This window comes from Plodia interpunctella, chromosome 21, assembly GCF_027563975.2.
Source record: "Plodia interpunctella isolate USDA-ARS_2022_Savannah chromosome 21, ilPloInte3.2, whole genome shotgun sequence".
In the NCBI taxonomy this organism is placed as follows: Eukaryota; Metazoa; Arthropoda; class Insecta; order Lepidoptera; family Pyralidae; genus Plodia; species Plodia interpunctella.
Window position 1 is genome coordinate 5,333,315 of NC_071314.1, and position 18,018 is coordinate 5,351,332.

General features: G+C 37.8%; 2 protein-coding genes across 2 annotated transcripts; one reads left to right on the forward strand and one right to left on the reverse strand.

The window, feature by feature from the left end:
• Positions 1-187: 187 nt before the first annotated feature.
• LOC128679237 (NADH dehydrogenase [ubiquinone] 1 alpha subcomplex subunit 7-like) lies at positions 188-1,371 on the forward strand. Its single transcript, XM_053761336.1, has 4 exons — positions 188-353; positions 442-530; positions 793-891; positions 1,164-1,371. The coding sequence occupies exons 1-4, from the start codon at positions 279-281 to the stop codon at positions 1,231-1,233; spliced, it is 333 nt and encodes a 110-aa protein (XP_053617311.1). The 5' UTR covers positions 188-278; the 3' UTR covers positions 1,234-1,371.
• A 171-nt stretch (positions 1,372-1,542) lies between these two features.
• On the reverse strand, positions 1,543-17,911 carry Br140 (Bromodomain-containing protein, 140kD). Its single transcript, XM_053761337.1, has 23 exons — positions 17,775-17,911; positions 17,132-17,738; positions 16,534-16,773; positions 16,016-16,159; positions 15,444-15,537; positions 14,895-14,996; positions 14,436-14,574; positions 13,720-13,828; positions 12,230-12,316; positions 11,824-12,043; positions 11,314-11,410; positions 10,627-10,804; positions 10,014-10,177; positions 9,252-9,373; positions 8,547-8,632; positions 6,913-7,048; positions 6,160-6,294; positions 5,688-5,814; positions 5,130-5,234; positions 4,584-4,694; positions 3,929-4,025; positions 3,333-3,415; positions 1,543-2,925 (listed from the first exon to the last, which is right to left on the reverse strand). The coding sequence occupies exons 2-23, from the start codon at positions 17,582-17,584 to the stop codon at positions 2,592-2,594; spliced, it is 3,363 nt and encodes a 1,120-aa protein (XP_053617312.1). The 5' UTR covers positions 17,585-17,738; positions 17,775-17,911; the 3' UTR covers positions 1,543-2,591.
• Between the last annotated feature and the right edge of the window lie 107 nt (positions 17,912-18,018).

The following is an 18,018-nucleotide window of genomic DNA, read 5'->3' on the forward strand; positions in this document are numbered from 1 at the left end:
TTAGCTTTATTGGTTTTTATGTTAACTATGTTATTTAATGTTTAGAATTATCAAAGTAAGAGCCTTGAGTTACATTTTAAAGTGTTCATTCTTTTTTAATGTCGGCTAAATAACGGGAATACGCTGCCTGTGGCTTGCTACTTTGACATAAATGTCAAAGTCAACGTCAGTGTCAGTCATCTATCAAGATAGATATGTCAGAACTCGATTTTATTGTGAATTTGTAAAAAAACAGTGAGCAGAAAAGATTTCTAATTATTTTAAAATAGAACTCCAAAATGAGCCAGAAAGCAATTCCGCCGCTACGTGATATTTCCCCAATCCTCCAAGCAGTTAGAAATTTTCTGTTAGGAGTGAGTATTGTTTATTGTTTTGATGTTTATTATGTAATAACCTAACAAAATTGCATAGGAAATGAATTAATATAATATTATCTCCCAGAGGAAACACACGAACGCGTTGAGATTCGAGCCCTTGTTGGCTGATAGGACTCAGCCTCCTCCCCAGATCCCTGATGGAGTATCACACAAGTAAGCAAACATAAACTTCCAACCACCACAATATTTGTTCACGAACTTTTTTCTTATCAGTATGGCACTAAGATTATATCTCTTTACACCGGCATATCATATTTGTGAAGACCAATAAGACACTGACACAGCAGTATAATTTTTTTTACTCTTTCCTATGGATATAGCTTTTGTAACATTGCTATCAGATTTAACTTTTTATACTGCCTTTTATATTACTATTTTATACCCTCAATAAACAAAATTTACATATATTTTTCAGACATGCTCATAATTACTACTACACAAGAGATGCAAGAAGGGAAGTAGCACCACCTGTGGATGTATCTAAAAAGTTACTGGAGGCCAGCTCCGACAAAGGGTAAATAGCTTGTCTAAAAACACTTTGACTACAAAAGATAATGCCAAGATTAATTTTGATGCAAATTTTAATAGCTGCCAATTCTTGAAGCTTTGCTAGATAATTATAATTGTTTTTACACTATTTATGTCATGTGTAATATAACAGTTTAGTCAAAATCACTAAAACATCTAGTTGTACACTGAAGTAAAAATAAATAAAACTGTGCCCAGAACACCAGCCAGTTTTCTTTCTTAGAGGTCTCAACCCTAATCTAAGATGTACTTTTTCAGAGCTCCGAAGACAACTGCAACAGTCGTTCCTACTCCTGGCAGGGTGTATCAATGGGACAACCATTATTGAATAGATGATTTTAATCAATTGTTATTTAAGTTCAATAAATAGATCATTGTTAATTAGTAGTACTTCAATTTATTCTTAAACAGTGGAGGTTTAGTTTTGTAGATTATTTCATTAAAAGAATAAAAATAATAATATTTATTGAGCACTATCTTACTTCTATTTATTACATAGCTGGAGCTGTTGTCCGCGACTCCAGTTGTGGCAATAAGTAGCCCACTGCACTCACCGCCCTTTCAAATAACTTCAAATCTAAATCACCACCTCATACCAGTGCTTATTTTGGACGTCAATGAAAATGAAACCAAGAAATTCAATAATTCATTTTATTTATCAAAAACAGCTTGTATACCAACCAACCATAATTAGAAATAAAAAAACAATAAGGAGATTTTTATTTTCCTTGTGGCCTAAAGTTTTTAACCAACTACCCTAGCCTATAGCCACAATACTTCTTTACAAATTGAAGACAACGACATACGAGGGTCTGCTGAATCGTTTTTATTCGTCTCTTTTATATATCTCGCGTGTAAACATGCGACGGATCGTTTCCTCTTTCTACGATATGCGACCGTGAAGGGCAGAATATAGGCGTGATGCCGCTCAACGCAGCAGACGCCCACAAACTAACCAAAATGCGAACATAACTACTTATTCAATATACAATTCCTATCCAAATCCACAATCACATACATTTATTTCCTTTACATTTTCTAGGTATGAACAGGATTACAGAGAAAGCTACATTCTTTTAATTACACAGGATTTAAATTTGACATGATTACCAATGAATTTATATGTATTCTAATTTCCAATTTTTCTTAATGTATTTATACATTTATTATTTATGTTGCCATTGCCTTGACTTCATTATATCTCTATTATCAGCTACCCTACTTTCCTAATTCCACAATTGTGATGTAATTGATTTGTTATTATCTAGTGATTACTTTTTACATACTTGATATACTTCAGATCCGACTCACTTATCCACAGTTAAATCTCGCTCAAAAACCCTTTGCGGTAGTTAGACAGAATCCCAATTTTTTGTATTAATTTTCCTCCCTTCTTTCTAACTTGAAAGAGCAAACTTATAGCTGTTATAGTCATAAATTATATTGACAAATTGATAAACAATCCACTTATTTGTCACACATGTAACTAAGAAATAAATAAAAATGGAGGTGGTACAGACAAACACAGGCGATTTTATAAGGTAAGAGACCCTCAAAAATCAACACATATATCTAGTCACTAGAATCGGTAGTGTCTTCGGGTGTCCTGATACGCATCATGGAGAAATTGCCAAAACTAAACGCTCTATTCCTAGGAGGTCTTCGGGACCTGTAGTGAAACCTTTGTCATTTATCATCTCCGTCCACCTGCTTTCTGAACTGCATGGCGTCACCATAAGCTTTCTTCACGGCCTTTCTATCTGTGGGCTTTCGTGACTCGACGAGTTTCGCTTGATCGACGCTCTTGTCTATGCCTAGAAGCTCCAGTTTGTTTGGTGGCAGCCATTGCCATGTCCTTTTCACGTCGAAGAACAGAACTAGGTAGAGGACTGGCTCGTGCGCGTGGTTTTTCTTGAGGTTTAGGACGTCTTGCGGCGGGACGGGTAAGGGCACGCCGTTGTAGACGAAGCCTTTTGGTATTTTCGGGTCGATTATCAGGGCCGGGTACCACGGGTAACCTCTGGAATTTAATTTTTACTCATTAAAAATGTATATTGCAGTCGTAATAAATCCTATCCTACTAATATTATGGATGTATGTGTGTATGTCTGTTACTCTTTCACGCAAAATCTAATTTATAAAATGTGGTACACGGGTAGAATATAACCTGGAATAACAGATAAGAGTACTTTTTATCCCGAAATTCCCATGAGAGCAAAGTCCCGGGGTGCAGCTAGTAAATTATAATTTGATTAAAACTACCGTGAGAAATAGACATTATCAATGAAAAATAAGGGTCGGCTCGCGTGTGATAATAGTCGCACTCGTCTTGAAAAAGGTCTACTACTAGACTGAAACTATAGTGTGTATAAAATGCATAATATTGCACCCGTAAGACATTTTACAATATACACCTATAATATATACCTGCACTTGGCCCAGACCAGCTGCAGCGGCTGCAACTGCAGCTCCGGAGGGGGCGGCGCGCCACGCGACCGAGTGCCGCGGGCCTAGGGACCACAATACTATCACTGTTTAATGAGATTCATACATATAATGTATGTTAGTCTGTAAGGTATATATAATATGGGCCTATATTATAGTGTTGGGTTGGCCTATATTATATTGTTGGGTAGTGTTGGGTTAGATAAATACGGTTGGACGGCTTTCAACAGTCTGGCAACTAGGGATGAAAAACTGTGTTGAAGTGAAGAAAAAGTAGGTAAGCGGACACGGAGCTCTTACGTTTAACAACTTAAGTTAGATAGTTCGACGGCCTTGCCAAAGGGGAAAAAGCCGCCAGCATTGTCACAAAATATGAATTGTGATTACTATTAATTAACTTTATTTTCCAAAAGTTACAACCCTTGATTTAACACCCGCCGCTTATTATTTGGAATGTTTGCCCCTCCCAGAGGAGAGAGAGAGAGTTTCTCTTTCTTTTATAAGCGAAACGAAAAATATGACGACGTCTATAGTTTTGTCAGTCGACTACACTTGAAAAGGGCCAAAGGAAATTGTACCTTATGCGTATCGTTGTCAAGGTCGTGTCTCCTGGTGCGGCGGCGGTCGGTGCTGCCGCCCGACACCGTGGAGTCCAGCGTTTCGTTGTAACTCGACCTGATAAATAAATATTTCTTTATCAGCCATATAGATATACACTAGCTGCGCCCCGATAGAGAGTGTTATTCCAGGTTATATTCTAACCGTGTACCAAATTTGATAACAATCTGTCCAGTAGATTTTGCGTGACAGAGTAACAAACATACATACACACATATGTACATCCTCACAAACTTTCGCAATTAGTAGGATTGCATATTATAAAAAAAAGTCCTCTGCCGTGTCTGTCTGTTCACAATAAACTCAAGAAGTACTGCAGGGATTTTCATGCGGTTTTCACCAATAGATAGGATCCTGAGGAATTTTAATTAGGTAAATCAATTTAAAAAATAAGAACACGGGCACAATAATACGTTACATAGTATTGAAGATTTAAGCTACAAACGCGAAGCGACTTTGTTTTACACGATTTAATGTCGAAGTCTTATATTATATATATTTACGAAGTTAATACAAAAAATAGTTACTCCAATAAAAAAACTAAAATTAAAAATGTCTTAATATTTTTATTTGAAAAAAAAAACTTTATTAAACATAATAGGCAATGACATTTACCCGTCAGAGGTGGTGAGCGAACACGAATGGTCTGACGCGTTGTCGTTGTCGTCGTCGTAGTGAGTGCACGAGGAGCAGGACTGAGACCAGGCTGAGCTGCTGCTGGAGGACCTGCGTATTACACGTTATTGTTTGACTCTTACTTATCCAAAGTCAATCAACAACCATTTAAATGTCCGCAATGCTGGGCCACTGGCCTTCCTTACGGATGGATAACTAGTTTGGGCCATGACCCGCGACATGACACGCGTAAATTGCGGATTGGCGGGTTTTAACTACTGCAAATACAACCGCAAATGACTCCTTTACGTGTCTTCGGAAGCACGGAGGAGCTCAAGATAATGTTGTTCACCCATCCAATGACCGACCGATGATTGGGAGAGTGTCTTAACAGCCACTTCTTCTGTCCTTTTCCATATTACAAACTACACGTATGCAAAATTTCAAGAAGATTGGTTGAGTAGATAGAGCGAGACGAGGTAACCAACAGAGAAATAGACAAACATACGTATTTATTATTAGTTAGGACTATTATATTGACATTACCTGGAGAGGGCGTCGCTGTCGGAGCCCACTTCGCCCGGCGGCCCGCGGTACTGCAGGAACGACGCCGGCACGGGCGTCGATATGGACTTGCCCGACCCCACATTTCTACAATATTTACCATTTACTAATTAGGCTGGGTAAAAAATAAAATGCATGAAGCTATTTCAATAATCAAACACGATAATTAAATGACACTTTAATTAATTCGTTTTATTAAATGAGACTATTATATCGGTCTCATTAAAGTATATTAGAAATTATTTTTGACTCCAAAATCGTCACAATACATTATTGTCATACAAACTTCATATAAAATTTTGCGCAAAAAAAAATATGATAATGACAATACTATTAAAGATAAAAAAATAAAATCACACATTTTCGGACGTGTTCAAACGCTCCGTACTAATTGATACTCCAACGTGACGTCACGATTGATTAATACCTTAGCAAAAAAAGCTATTACTAAAAATCTAAGAAAATCGATCGATGAATCTATATAGAATCAAAACAGTATTTGGACAAGAGTTAGCGTAACTGTGGTAAAGTCAACTTTACCTGAAGAGATCTGGTGAAGAAGCAGACTTGTCCTTGTCGTGTTTCCTCGGCCGCCCTCTGCCTTTCTTCTTCGGCGACGATTCTAGAGGACTCAGACCTAGACTCGCTGATAGTGTTGGCAAAGATGCTGGAAAATTACAAATAATAACATCAAGCAAAAAAGATACGACTTTGTATTATTACGATTATGACGACCTCGGTGGCGCAGTGGTAAAGTTCTTGCTACTGAACCGAGAGGTCTCGGGTTCGATCCCCGGTCGGGTCATGATGGAAAATGGAATGGGATGGGAGGATGTTTATGTACATATGTATTTGTTATAAAATATAGTATCGTTGAGTTAGTATATCATAACACAAGTCTCGAACTTATTTTGGGGCTAGCCCAATCTGTGTGATTTGTCCTAATATATATTTATTTATATTTATTTACAATAGAGATTTACACTTACAAAATAAAAATGAGTGAACATACCGTCCGAGCCGAAGCTCTTGGGCGCCGGCAGCGCAGACGGCGAGGCCAGGAGCGAGGGCTTGCGCTCCGGCGTGCGCAGCGTGTGGCTGCGCCGCGGCGCCGGCGCCGCCGTCTCCGAACCAGAAGTTGCCGTTTCTACGATATTTACGTATGCACTGTATAGATCAACTAGCGTCTCGCCCCGGCTTCGCTAGGGTAAAACCATAATAAATATGCCTATAGCCTATGTCACTATTGAAGGTTTCATCTGTCTCTTTGCTAAATATCAATCAAAATTGGCTCAGTAGTTTTTGAGTTTATTCATTACAAACAAACAAAAATACAAATATTTTCTCTTTATAATATTGCTATGGGTAGCTGATATGAATTTCGGGATAAATGGCCCTATGTGTTATTTCAGCTTATATTTTACTCGTACACCAAGTTTCATAACAATCCGTCCAGTAAATTTTGCGTGAAAGAGAAACAAACATTCCCACATACATCCTAACATACTTTCACATTTATAACTCTTTCTTCTTTGCATTTATAACTTGGAAGAAAATAAAAGATCTTTATAAAAAGTTAGAAAACGAAATTTTTAACAAATTACGATTTGTTTAACCGCGCCCGCGACTTCTCCCGCGGCCAATCCGCGGTTCTTTTCGCTGGTCGCCACTGGTCACACGTCACTAGTATTCATATATCTAAAGTGATATCTTCTTTCAAGCCCCAAGTCATACAATATAGTAACAAAAGCAAGTAAGAAATCACCATCCTGCCTCCTCGTCTGAGAGACCGCGACTCGGCCTCGGCCTCGTCTGCCTCGCCGGCCGCGCCCGCGACCTCGCCCGCGCCACCAGCTGCGGTTCACCTTGCTTGTCGCCACACTCGACGGGGATTCGTCGCGCTAAAACAAAACAAAAAATGAACATATTGCAAAATTATAAACAATGCACTCGAAAAAATCTTCACATTGCAATAATACGTTTAAAAAAATCGAGACGTCATTTAAATCATTTCAATCTGTGTCTAACGCACGAATAAATTTTAGGGGAAAAATATAAGATGATAAATAAAGAAAATCCGGAACATGCTCCGTCAAAAAATATAATCAATTATGTAAAATTATAGCCGTTAAGATGTTCGTCTACGAATCGAAAGGGCCAAGGTTCAAATCCTACTCGCGCCACGTGAATTCGTGTACATATCCGACTCATGTATAGTATTTCACATAGTAGGCCACCACTTGCTTAAGGTTAAGGAAAACTTCTTCAGCAAACCTACACTACTACCACTACACTAGTGGACCAGTTAGTTCACTAGTTATCAGTGGCGAAGCCTCCATACAACACGATTCCTGCCAGCTTACCTTGACAGATTCTAATATATATCTTTTTTTAATTAATAACAATACTAGCTTACCCCCGCGGTCTACTCTTAGAAAAATCCTTACTAGTTACTATAAGTATGTAAGCCGACGAACGGTCGCATTACCTACCTTAGTAATATTAAAAACGAGGCCATATAAAACGACAATTTTATCGTGAGCCACATAATTACATTGCGCGCTTTCTAAAGACATTCTTTAATATCCTAATACTAAATACGCAATGCATTTGAAATCGCGCAAACGCACACATAAGATCTTACTATCGAGCCTCGGTCACGACAACCCGCCTATGTTTTTGGGAATTTTAAGAATTAGGATGAATGAAATTCACACACACTTACTTAATACCACTACATAGAATCGTCGATATACGGCGACCTATAACCCGATCTCAAATCGCCTCCCAATCTTTTTGTAACAGGTATTAAGAATTTGATTGGCTTGGCAACTATTAACCAATCAGAGCGATTTTGCCTAGCGTCCTGTCAAAATCAGTCACACTCATTAGTTAACGCGCGCATTTGCATTGCACAGGTTTTTTATGCTAATTTATTTGTTGTCATTTGTGTTGTGTTTGATTGTGAAACCTAAAAAATCGAAAATAGTGAAATTTTACTTGCCAATAGTGTATTGTGCGTAGTGTTTCTGTAAAGATTTGTTTGTATTTATTGTTTTTTGTCGTCACATAGGAGAAATTTACGCGTTATCCGTGTTTTTGGTCCGGTTTTACCTCTATTTTTTTTCACGCCACGCCACTGCTAGTTATGCAACTATTTGCCACCAGATGGCGGTAGGGAGTTGTAAAAATCATGTCAGTTCGTGTTTTTTAAACTTTCGCGCTTTGAACACGTAACTACATAAATTATATTAACTACAAGGTCGTTGTAACGTCAGCAACATTAAATAAAAAAGGTTCGTGCTAAGTCCCGTTAATTTATGTAGTTATCATGTCAGATGCCTTTAAGCGACTAATAAAATCTGACACGGTTAACACACTCGAAGAAGAAGAACTTACCGACTTATTGTCATCTTCAGAATCGTGCTCACTAGCGCCCCTTCTCTCGCTGCGCGCAACGGAAACGCCTCGCTCGCTATGAGCATCTGAAGAAAACCCTGAATTACATAATAAGTTTTTTTTTACAAAATCATCATTAATTTTAACACAAGATTCTATTATTGTCAGATATATCTTATGCATTAAATGTGGGACACAAAACTTATGTCCGTGCAGTAAACCGTTGAGGAGTTCCCACGTCCGGAGCCGTTCTTGGGTGCACCATCTGGTCATGCTTATCATAGTAATACATTGCCATACTAACTAAACGTGTGTAAAAATTTCAGTTCAATCGGTTGAAGATATCTGTTTCGAAAATGAGTTACAAGATTTTACTCGAATAGACATGGACGGACATACATATTTAGTTATATTGCAAGTTAAAAAAAGCTTCTTGTAAAAAAGAAAGCAATGTACCTTCTTATTATCCTAATCCTCACTTCACGCTTTATCTACTGAATCAATCTTCTTGAAATATTAATAAGCATACGAAGTATGGAGAAGGACATAATGGTACCGTACTATCCTTCTCTGTACTTCAAACAAATATACTATATTCATCTCGGAAAAACAACAGCTCCCGTGGGAAATCACGCAAGCGAAGCCGCGGGCGAATGTTAGTAAATAAGTAAAAAAACAAATATAATAGATGAAGATTGTAATGACCGGCGGTGCGGTCGCTGTCGCTGCTGCAGCGGCCCGCCAGCGACGCCAGCCCCGCCTCGCGCACCTCGCGCCGCGCCTGACGGAATATCGCCTCGCACTGCGCACGCATTTTTATCCCCGCCCTAAAAAAGCAAAATTAAACTCGTGCTCAATCAACTGGCCACTTCTTCCACCATTACGGTTCAAATGCAACTCAGTTCAATTTAGGAACCTAAAATGATTGAGATTCATATTAAAAATTAAGTCGACGGTACGACTTTGTGATGCGGATTAGTTTAGGTCGTAAAGTGGATCGCATTAAGGATAATGGTAAGACCCCAGCCCCCATCATATGCGTACGCTATTAAAATATACCTAATTATTTAAAATATGTTAAAAATAATTCACTTTTTCTTAAAAATGTTTACAATACTCCTTTATATATAAATGTTATAGTCTGCGCTCGTTTTTATGTTCGTATAATGTTACGATTTCTGCGCGCTCAGAAGAAATACAACGTTATTAATATCAGTTAATAGCCAGTTATGAACTGATTACACAAATACTTTACTTTTTTGCTCTAAAACATTATACTTGATATTTTCTTTAGATTTTCATTTACACTCTTGAGCAAAAAAAAATGAAGATTTTAATGTCTACTCTAGTCAGTATCAAACTTTACGAGAACGAGATGTAAAAAAGGTTTTAGCATTTAGTATTGGCAATACATGAGTTGAATTTTTTAATCACAGACTAAAAATCTACACATATATGGTAACTCACTTATAAAACACGGTGTCCTTGTCGTTGTAAGTGAGACAGTTGTCGATCATGAGCTGGAAGTCGGCCTCTACGTCGTCTATGGTTTTGTACGCGCCGCGGTCGAGCTTCTTGCCCATAGTGCTCAGGTCCATCGGGTGTTTCACTACGGTGGTATAATCGGGCACCTGGGATATAAAATATTATATTTTAGGGCCTGTTTCACCCCATTCTGATGCGTAGATTAACTCCAATTTTAATGCACCATTTATAAAGAAAAATCATAAGTTGTAACTAGGTATCCAAACAATGATAAAGTCAAATTTTATTGTTTTTGTTTTTCCTTATTCATGGCATATAGTCCGATCCTTTGAGAGGCTTGCGTTGCCCTTTGGAGAGTTTTGATGTTACGTTTATATGACTTATTATCAATTTTTATAATTTCATTTAATAGTCTTGTAACATTTCCGCATCATCATCATATCGAGTGTGTTATTGCTAACACTGGTGTCAGATTTTATTCAAGTCGCCTAAAGGCATCTGACATGAATAATGACATTTCACAGTTTATAACATTTTATAATTGTACCATTTTATAATTGTAACATTTTATAATTGTATTTGAAAGAAATGAGACCTGCAGCAGGTCGACGGGCAGCGTGAAGATGTCGCAGAGGTCGCGCGCGCGCAGCGAACGCAGCAGCTGCTGCAGCGCCGCGTGCTCCGGCCGCAGCGAGTGCAGCACGCAGCGCTCCCACACGCGCGTGTACTCCGCCTTCAGGCGCTCGCGCTTGCGGACCAATTCGCAGAGCAATCTTGATGAGAAAAATCACATATGTAACTAGATGTTGCCCGGGGCTTCGCTCCCGTGTGGAATTTTGAGATAAAATATAGTCTATAGCAATATTGGATAATGTAACTTTCTAATGGTGAAAAAAAATTTGAAATCTGTTCGGTAGCTTCGGAGATGACTCGCCTCAAACATACAAACTAACAAACGCTTATCTCTTTATAATAAGAGTATAAATTACATTCCCTTACTTATATGATTTTACTAGAAGATGCCCGCGGCTTCACCCGCAGAAATTTCCCACGGGAACAGTTATTTTTCGGTAATTAAATGTAACCTATCTGCTTCTCCACACTTCAAACTACAACATTTCAAGAAGATTTGTCGAGTAGATAGAGCGTGAAGAGGTAAATCAATAGACAGTGAGATTCGTGAGAAAAATTTTGATGTATATTTTATTATAAATTTACAGGAGCGAATGAAACGAGCCGCTTATGAAAAGTAGAACAAATTGAAACTTCAAGCAATACGAACCTGGCCCTTTCCAAGTCCTGCCGTATCCGCTGCCAGTACTTCAGTTGGTTACACAGCTCACGAACATTAACCGTGCCATCTTGGATGCCTCTAGTCCCTGAAGATTACAATTTAGGCAGTTAACAAACCTTTTCAGAATAAGATACTTTATTTTCTACTAGCTTTTGTCCGCGACTTCGCGCGCTTTTAATTCGCGCGTTATTATTGTCAATATCTCGGATTCTAAGCAATGTATTGCGATAAAACCTATACAAAATTTGAAGTTCACACCACAGACCATCCGCGCGCATCCGCCACAGATCACTCACAACTGAGAAAACCGCATCAAAAACCATTCAGTGGGCGAAGTGCGAGTTAGCATTTCCACCGTCAAAATAAATAAATAAAAATAAATAAAATTGCGCCATTGTGACGCAACGACAACCACACTGCAATGTCATTGGTTCGCTGCGTCATACGTCGAATAGACTCGATGGTGAGAAGTGAAAGTGTAAGGTTGGCACTACCCACCGTGATGGCTGGTCAAGCTCTGCAGCCTCCTCAGCAGCGGGACTCCATTCCTACTGTGTCTCTTCAATGTCCAATACGGTAATAATCTCTTCATGAATTGCGCGCGAGCGGTTGGCGGCCCTGGCGCTAATCTAGCCACATCGGACACCCGTTCCGCTGGCAATGTTGGCACTAACACTACAGGCGACCACGTGCGCTTCATTGCTAGAACCCGTCGCGCCTGAAACGAAAAAATATATTAGAATGATATTTATTTTCAACCAATCACTTATCGCACGGAATTCTATCATATATGTTTGATAGACATGTATCAGGCTGGAAAACTTTAAACGATTAAAAAATAAGAAATAATTCTTCATTTGAAATTCCTAAAACATTTTGAAACGTTTTTCTTTAACTCCCTTACCTGTATTATTTTCTCTCTGCCTTTTTGTCTAATTGCTGTTAGATCTGCCGTCTTGGAATCACCTTCGGAGTCTTGTGCTTTTCGTTCCTATACGTAAAAAATAGAGTAAAGTACATTTTATTAATTTTGACAAAAAAATACTTGGATGACTATAATTCTAATACATATCAACCAATAATATAAATGAATAACATAACAGTTGTCAATAACACTCTTCACGCTTTATCTATTCAACAATTTTTTTTCAAAGTCTGTATACATATTACGTAAGTAGTAGTAACTAAAAATAAGTGGTCAATAGTGCCCACTGTAATAAAACCTCTCTTATGCGTTGATATTAACTGGAAACTTACATAAAGGATCTACCCAAGGTATTTTAAGTATATAATTAACAAGTTGCCTGCAGACTCTTCCTTTCAGGCAAAAGATAGTGTATCCTAATCATAATATTAAAATGCGAAAGCATTGTTGAAACCATTGGTTTGTTTGTTACCTCTTGATGGTCTATCTATTCAAACAATCTTCTTGAAATTGTGCATAAATATAGTTTGTAGTATGGAGAAGGATATAGGGTACCTTACATCCCGGAAAAAAAAACTATTGTTCCCGTGAATTAGCGAAAAGCCTGTATTCTAATATAGGTGGCGCTAAATGCTAATAAAATAAACTTTGCATTACTAAACTAGATGGCGCTGTGAGTATTTTAATGTATTTTAATAAATTTTATTTCAGATAATTTCATTTTAATACGAAGAAAAAACTGTTCCCGTGGGTATTTACCTTACTTAAAGAACACTTCTTTGACATGTCATTGAAAAAACCTATTATTTTTTCGAATATTACTAGATCCAAGAATAAAAAGAACTAATATGGAAAAAGTATTATACCACAATTAATCAATGAACTGCCAGACGATATTAAAAATACAATCACAAATAAACATATAAAGAATAAATTAAAACGACATCTCTTAATCGAATCACCTGTAAATACTAACATTATTCAAATCAATTTACATGCACAATAACCACTATCTTGCCGTAGCATTGTGTTGCTATGCGATGTGAATACACGGTATGGTTATATATAATAACTTACCTATATATATATAACTATATTATCATAATAAAATTACCTCCATTTTATTATGATAAAAAAAATACGATAGACGCGAAGTGTGTTGCGGTTGTGTTTTGATTTTATTTCTATTTAGGGATGTCGTGAATAAGTATTGTAAAAGTAAGCGTAAAGTAATTTTGAATCAGATGTACGTATAAACCTGTCAAGGCTTTTGTACATCTTTTATATTATTTTAAGGTTTTTTTTTATGGAAATAAATATAAATAAATAAAAAAATAAAATGAATATTAATTTTCTTACATATTTTTAACAAGTTAAATGATAAAGTTAAAAAATATGTATAATGTTCAACGACTTCATTTATTCATGAAACGAATGAATAAATGCAGTCGATGTCGGTGCGCACTCGCCTGCAGTATGTGCGGCGGCGTGTGGGCGTCGCAGTAGGCCATCTTGGCCACCTGCACGGGCTGGCTCGGGTCGCGGCCCGAGCCCGCGGCCTCCATCTTCATGTACAGCCTGCAACACCACTCTCAGTGCCACTACTTGCCACTAATAATATATAATATTACATGTTGCCCGGGGCTTCGTTCCCGTGGGAATTTCGAGATAAAATATAGCCTATAGCAATCTTGTATAATGTACCTTTCCAATGGTGAAAGGTTTTTTTAGAAATCGGTTCGGTAGTTTCGGAGATTATCCGCCTCTAACAACGCTTTAAACTACAAACAACGCCTCAAACGCTTAAGTCTTTATAATAATAGTATAGATTTATTTTATACAGAATAGTAATTTATATGACAAAAGCATATGCGGGTTGCCTAATTGTAAACAAACACCGCAGCCCATGGACACCGGTAATTCGACATTCAGGTAGCCCCTCGATTTCACTGACTTTCCCTGACCTCCTTAAGCTTCTCTGACGTTCCAGAAAGTGGACACCCTGATTTAAATATAACTACACTTATCTTTGACTTTGATTATCTGGATTACGACGAATCTAAAATACATCTAATTCGGAACACAACGAATACAGAACATACGACACAACTTTAATTGGGGACCTAGATTATTTTTTGCCCCATGCCCTTTGGTCACTAGCTACGCCACTGAAAAGTTATATTACCCGGCTTGCTGCGCGCAGGTGACGTGGAAGGCGCTGTAGCAGCTGGTCTTGTGGCACTGGATGCAAGCGCCCGCGCCGCGCTGCTTGCACACCATGCACTGCAGCTTCCAGCGGGCCGCTGGGATCATCTCGATCGAATCTGACGAAAACATTCATCGTTCACTTTGGAATCGTAATATCTACGCGTCTCGTCATTTCACCACCATTTATTGAGATTTCATTGAGATATGAAATATCACAATGAAATAAATGATTGATTCGCACTCGCAAAGAAGAAGACTCGAAACTTCAATGACGGTGCGTCTATGCATGGATTATTCTGTATCAAAAATCATAATCACAGCTCTCAAGTGTCATAGGGAATCATAACTTAAAAATAACAATTTATTTCCAAAATTACATTTAATAAAAAGATAACACTGCCGGTTATAGACCTCACAATACAGATGGTGTACTAACCAATAGGCTCCAAGAACACTGTGTTCGCAAATCGCACTTCTGGGATCCACAGCGCGCAAACTACGTGCGCCCATGTGCCTTGATCCGTTTGCTTAAATGCTCCTGGGAAAACATCATAAAATATGTTAATGTTATACTTGGAAATTCCCAAAACAGTACAAATGAAAAGACGGTTTAGATGAATTTTGAATGAATAAATGCATACATGCATGAGAAATTTTTAGAATATAAAATTTAACAATAGAACACTAACATTGTATTTTCTCATTAAATAATCATTTACATAAAACTTTTGATGTTGTAATGGTTGCCCGTCAGTGGACCGAAAGGTCCCAGGTTCGAATCCTACTCATGCCACATAAATTTGTATACCAGTCTGACTCATGCATAAGTTGTTGTGTGTGTTTCATTCCACGTAATGAAGAAATATGACTATGAACATCAAGGTCTAAGATATAGCTAAAGTAAGAGGAAACACCCTGTTAAAAAATGTCTGGCTAAATGTCTCTTTCTATATCAAATTAAGGGTGATAAAAAATATATTCTTACCACCAGTGTTGGGACAAAGAACACAGTTGACAAGTCGGGATGGTGACTGGAGACATCGTCGACACAGCCATTGACCTTCTGGGATGTATGGCACCTAGATAAAATAAAAAAATGTTTTTTCCTCACTCAATGACTTCAATTTACAATACAAATTACAAGCTTCTATTTAGTTTCACCCTGTTCCAATGTTTTTCTGTCTGTAATCATTCCAAGTTCAATATGGAACAAATAGCAATACATCACAATTGCCAACAATCAATTTAAGTAAGAATTTGTTCCCACTCCATTTCTTCCCATCAGTATCATATGGGGAATAGCAATCGCGAATAAGGGACACATAGTCTAGGATGTAGGGTCTTGGATATATATATATATATATATATATATATATATATATGTATTTGTTATAAAATATAGTATCGTTGAGTTAGTATCCCATAACACATGTCTCGAACTTACTTTGGGGCTAGCCCAATGTGTGTGATTTGTCCTAATATATTTTTTTATTTATAGTCAAGGCAGCTGACAGACAACAATAGTATTCCCAAGGAAGGTTGGCTTCATTGGCTTACCCCATAGCAGTCCTGGTGCACCGCCAAGTTGCACATGTCGCAAAACAGAATGACATTGGTGTTCTGACACTCTCCATCCATGCAGATGCAGCACACAGCATCTTCATCCACTGTAGCTGCGGTCTGTTGGCCTGTTTGTGATGCCTGTTGGATAACATGAAGTGTTATGTTTACATTGTACTCTCACCTCTCCTAATAATATTCTGAAGATATGTTACTTAGAACAGTTATTTGTTGTCTCTACCTTTTCAATATTTGACATCAAAAAATTTGATTGAAATACAAATAGTTTACTGCACTACTTACTTAAATAAAAATCGGAGTGTAAACCTATGAAAACAGATTTACTATGTTCAAAGAATGTATCTTTTTTGTTTAATAAATATAGCCTTCCCTTACAATTATATCCACATAAAAATAATTTAGTTAATTGCTTGTTTCAAAAAAAAGAGAAACACACATTCACATTAATCTATATTGTGTTGGCAAAATGATATAAAATGTCCAATAACAGTAACCTGGAAATAAGACTCCTTTTCCAATCTATCCATAAGCAGCTCCAGTGTGTCGACAGAGATGACGGGCAAGCCCTGCTTCACCCGCTGCTTGTTGATGATGGCCAGCCACGCTGTGTCTTCCTCGTCCACGTCATACTCCACCTCTCCATCAAGTTCTTCTGCAGATTTCTCAATGAAGCGAATGTAGGCATTAGGCCGGGCTGGCGCATCACATACACGCTCGTTGTAGTCTGGTATAAGCTGTAACAATTTTTAATTAATTTACACTATAAAGATGTTAGTTTTATAATTTCCTAGTATGACAGTGCAAACACTGGATGGGTGATTGGACCTCTTGTTCTGGGCCCATTCCACACAGTTCTACAAGATAGTCCTTTTTTGGGATAATGGACTCAGTGTAACCCTCTGTTAGCCAACCTATCTACTTGTTGCCCTAGTATTTGGAATCATACTCAGACAAAATATCTGAGCAGACAATCTGTCTTCTCAATGCATAAAAAAACCTAACCATAAACACAATATTTTGGATTACTTATATACAATAACTGTTTCAGTTTCTTTTCTATGTGAAAGCTACTACAACTACATTGTAACTTACTTTGAAGCTGGCTTCAGGCAGTTTTACATGGGGCTCAGGAATAGGTTCCACAAATGGAATCGGCTTTTCAAGTTCCGCATTCTTCTTCTCCCATTCGTCTAAAGACATAACAGGCAAGGGTTGATCAATTGGAATGCGGCTGATCTTGCCATCTATCTCAAACTGCACGACTTTCTGAGCCTCGGCAAAAGTAAGAGCTTCTTTAGGAGGGCTCTGGAGTGCTATGTCTCCAGTGGATACCGGCGCTCGAGTTCTGCCACCCTTTTTTCGGTTATTGGCCACCGCAGGCGTAGCTGGTGTAGGATTGTCGTGGTCATAATTTAACAGATGATATTGCAAACCGCACAAACTCTTGTATACTTTATCACACTTTTCCAGAGGACATTTGTACGGTGGAGGCCGGTTTTGCCTAAGTTTTTTGCAAAATTCCAAAACATCAAAATCCAAACCCATTTTGACAGTTTACACAGATTTGCTGGAGCTCAATATTAAATCTTCCACATATTATTCAACAATACATTTTGAAATTACACGGCACCAATTATAACTAAATAATTATTTAGTTATAATTTAAAGAGACAGGCATACAACATAGCGGCCCCTCAACCTCAGCTTTCATTATAAATAGAAAGTACTCTGTGACCTCAGCAGCACAGCAAAACGAAATTTGACAACAAACGAAACGAAATGACGGTTTTTGACATTTTGTTTCTTCAATATATTTTATGGTTTATGGTCTTATGGCATGGTATTTTGGCCAATTCTGATAATGATCGAGAACGAGATTCTTTCTAGGAGTTCTTTGCGTATTGAAATTAAAAAGTTATCAATATGCCATTGTCTTTGTTGAAGTTTAAAATGTCAAGTCATACACGTAACATTATGGG

Coding starts and splice junctions, on each gene's coding strand:
- LOC128679237 (XM_053761336.1), top strand. CDS start 279: ATGAGCCAGAAAGCAATTCCGCCGCTACGTGATATTTCCCCAATCCTC. Junction 531..792: donor CCTGATGGAGTATCACACAA/GTAAGCAAACAT, acceptor TATATTTTTCAG/ACATGCTCATAATTACTACT. Junction 892..1,163: donor GAGGCCAGCTCCGACAAAGG/GTAAATAGCTTG, acceptor GTACTTTTTCAG/AGCTCCGAAGACAACTGCAA.
- Br140 (XM_053761337.1), bottom strand. CDS start 17,584: ATGGGTTTGGATTTTGATGTTTTGGAATTTTGCAAAAAACTTAGGCAA. Junction 12,044..12,229: donor GCAGAGAGAAAATAATACAG/GTAAGGGAGTTA, acceptor TTTTCGTTTCAG/GCGCGACGGGTTCTAGCAAT. Junction 9,374..10,013: donor AAGGACACCGTGTTTTATAA/GTGAGTTACCAT, acceptor TTGCTTTTTTAG/GGCGGGGATAAAAATGCGTG.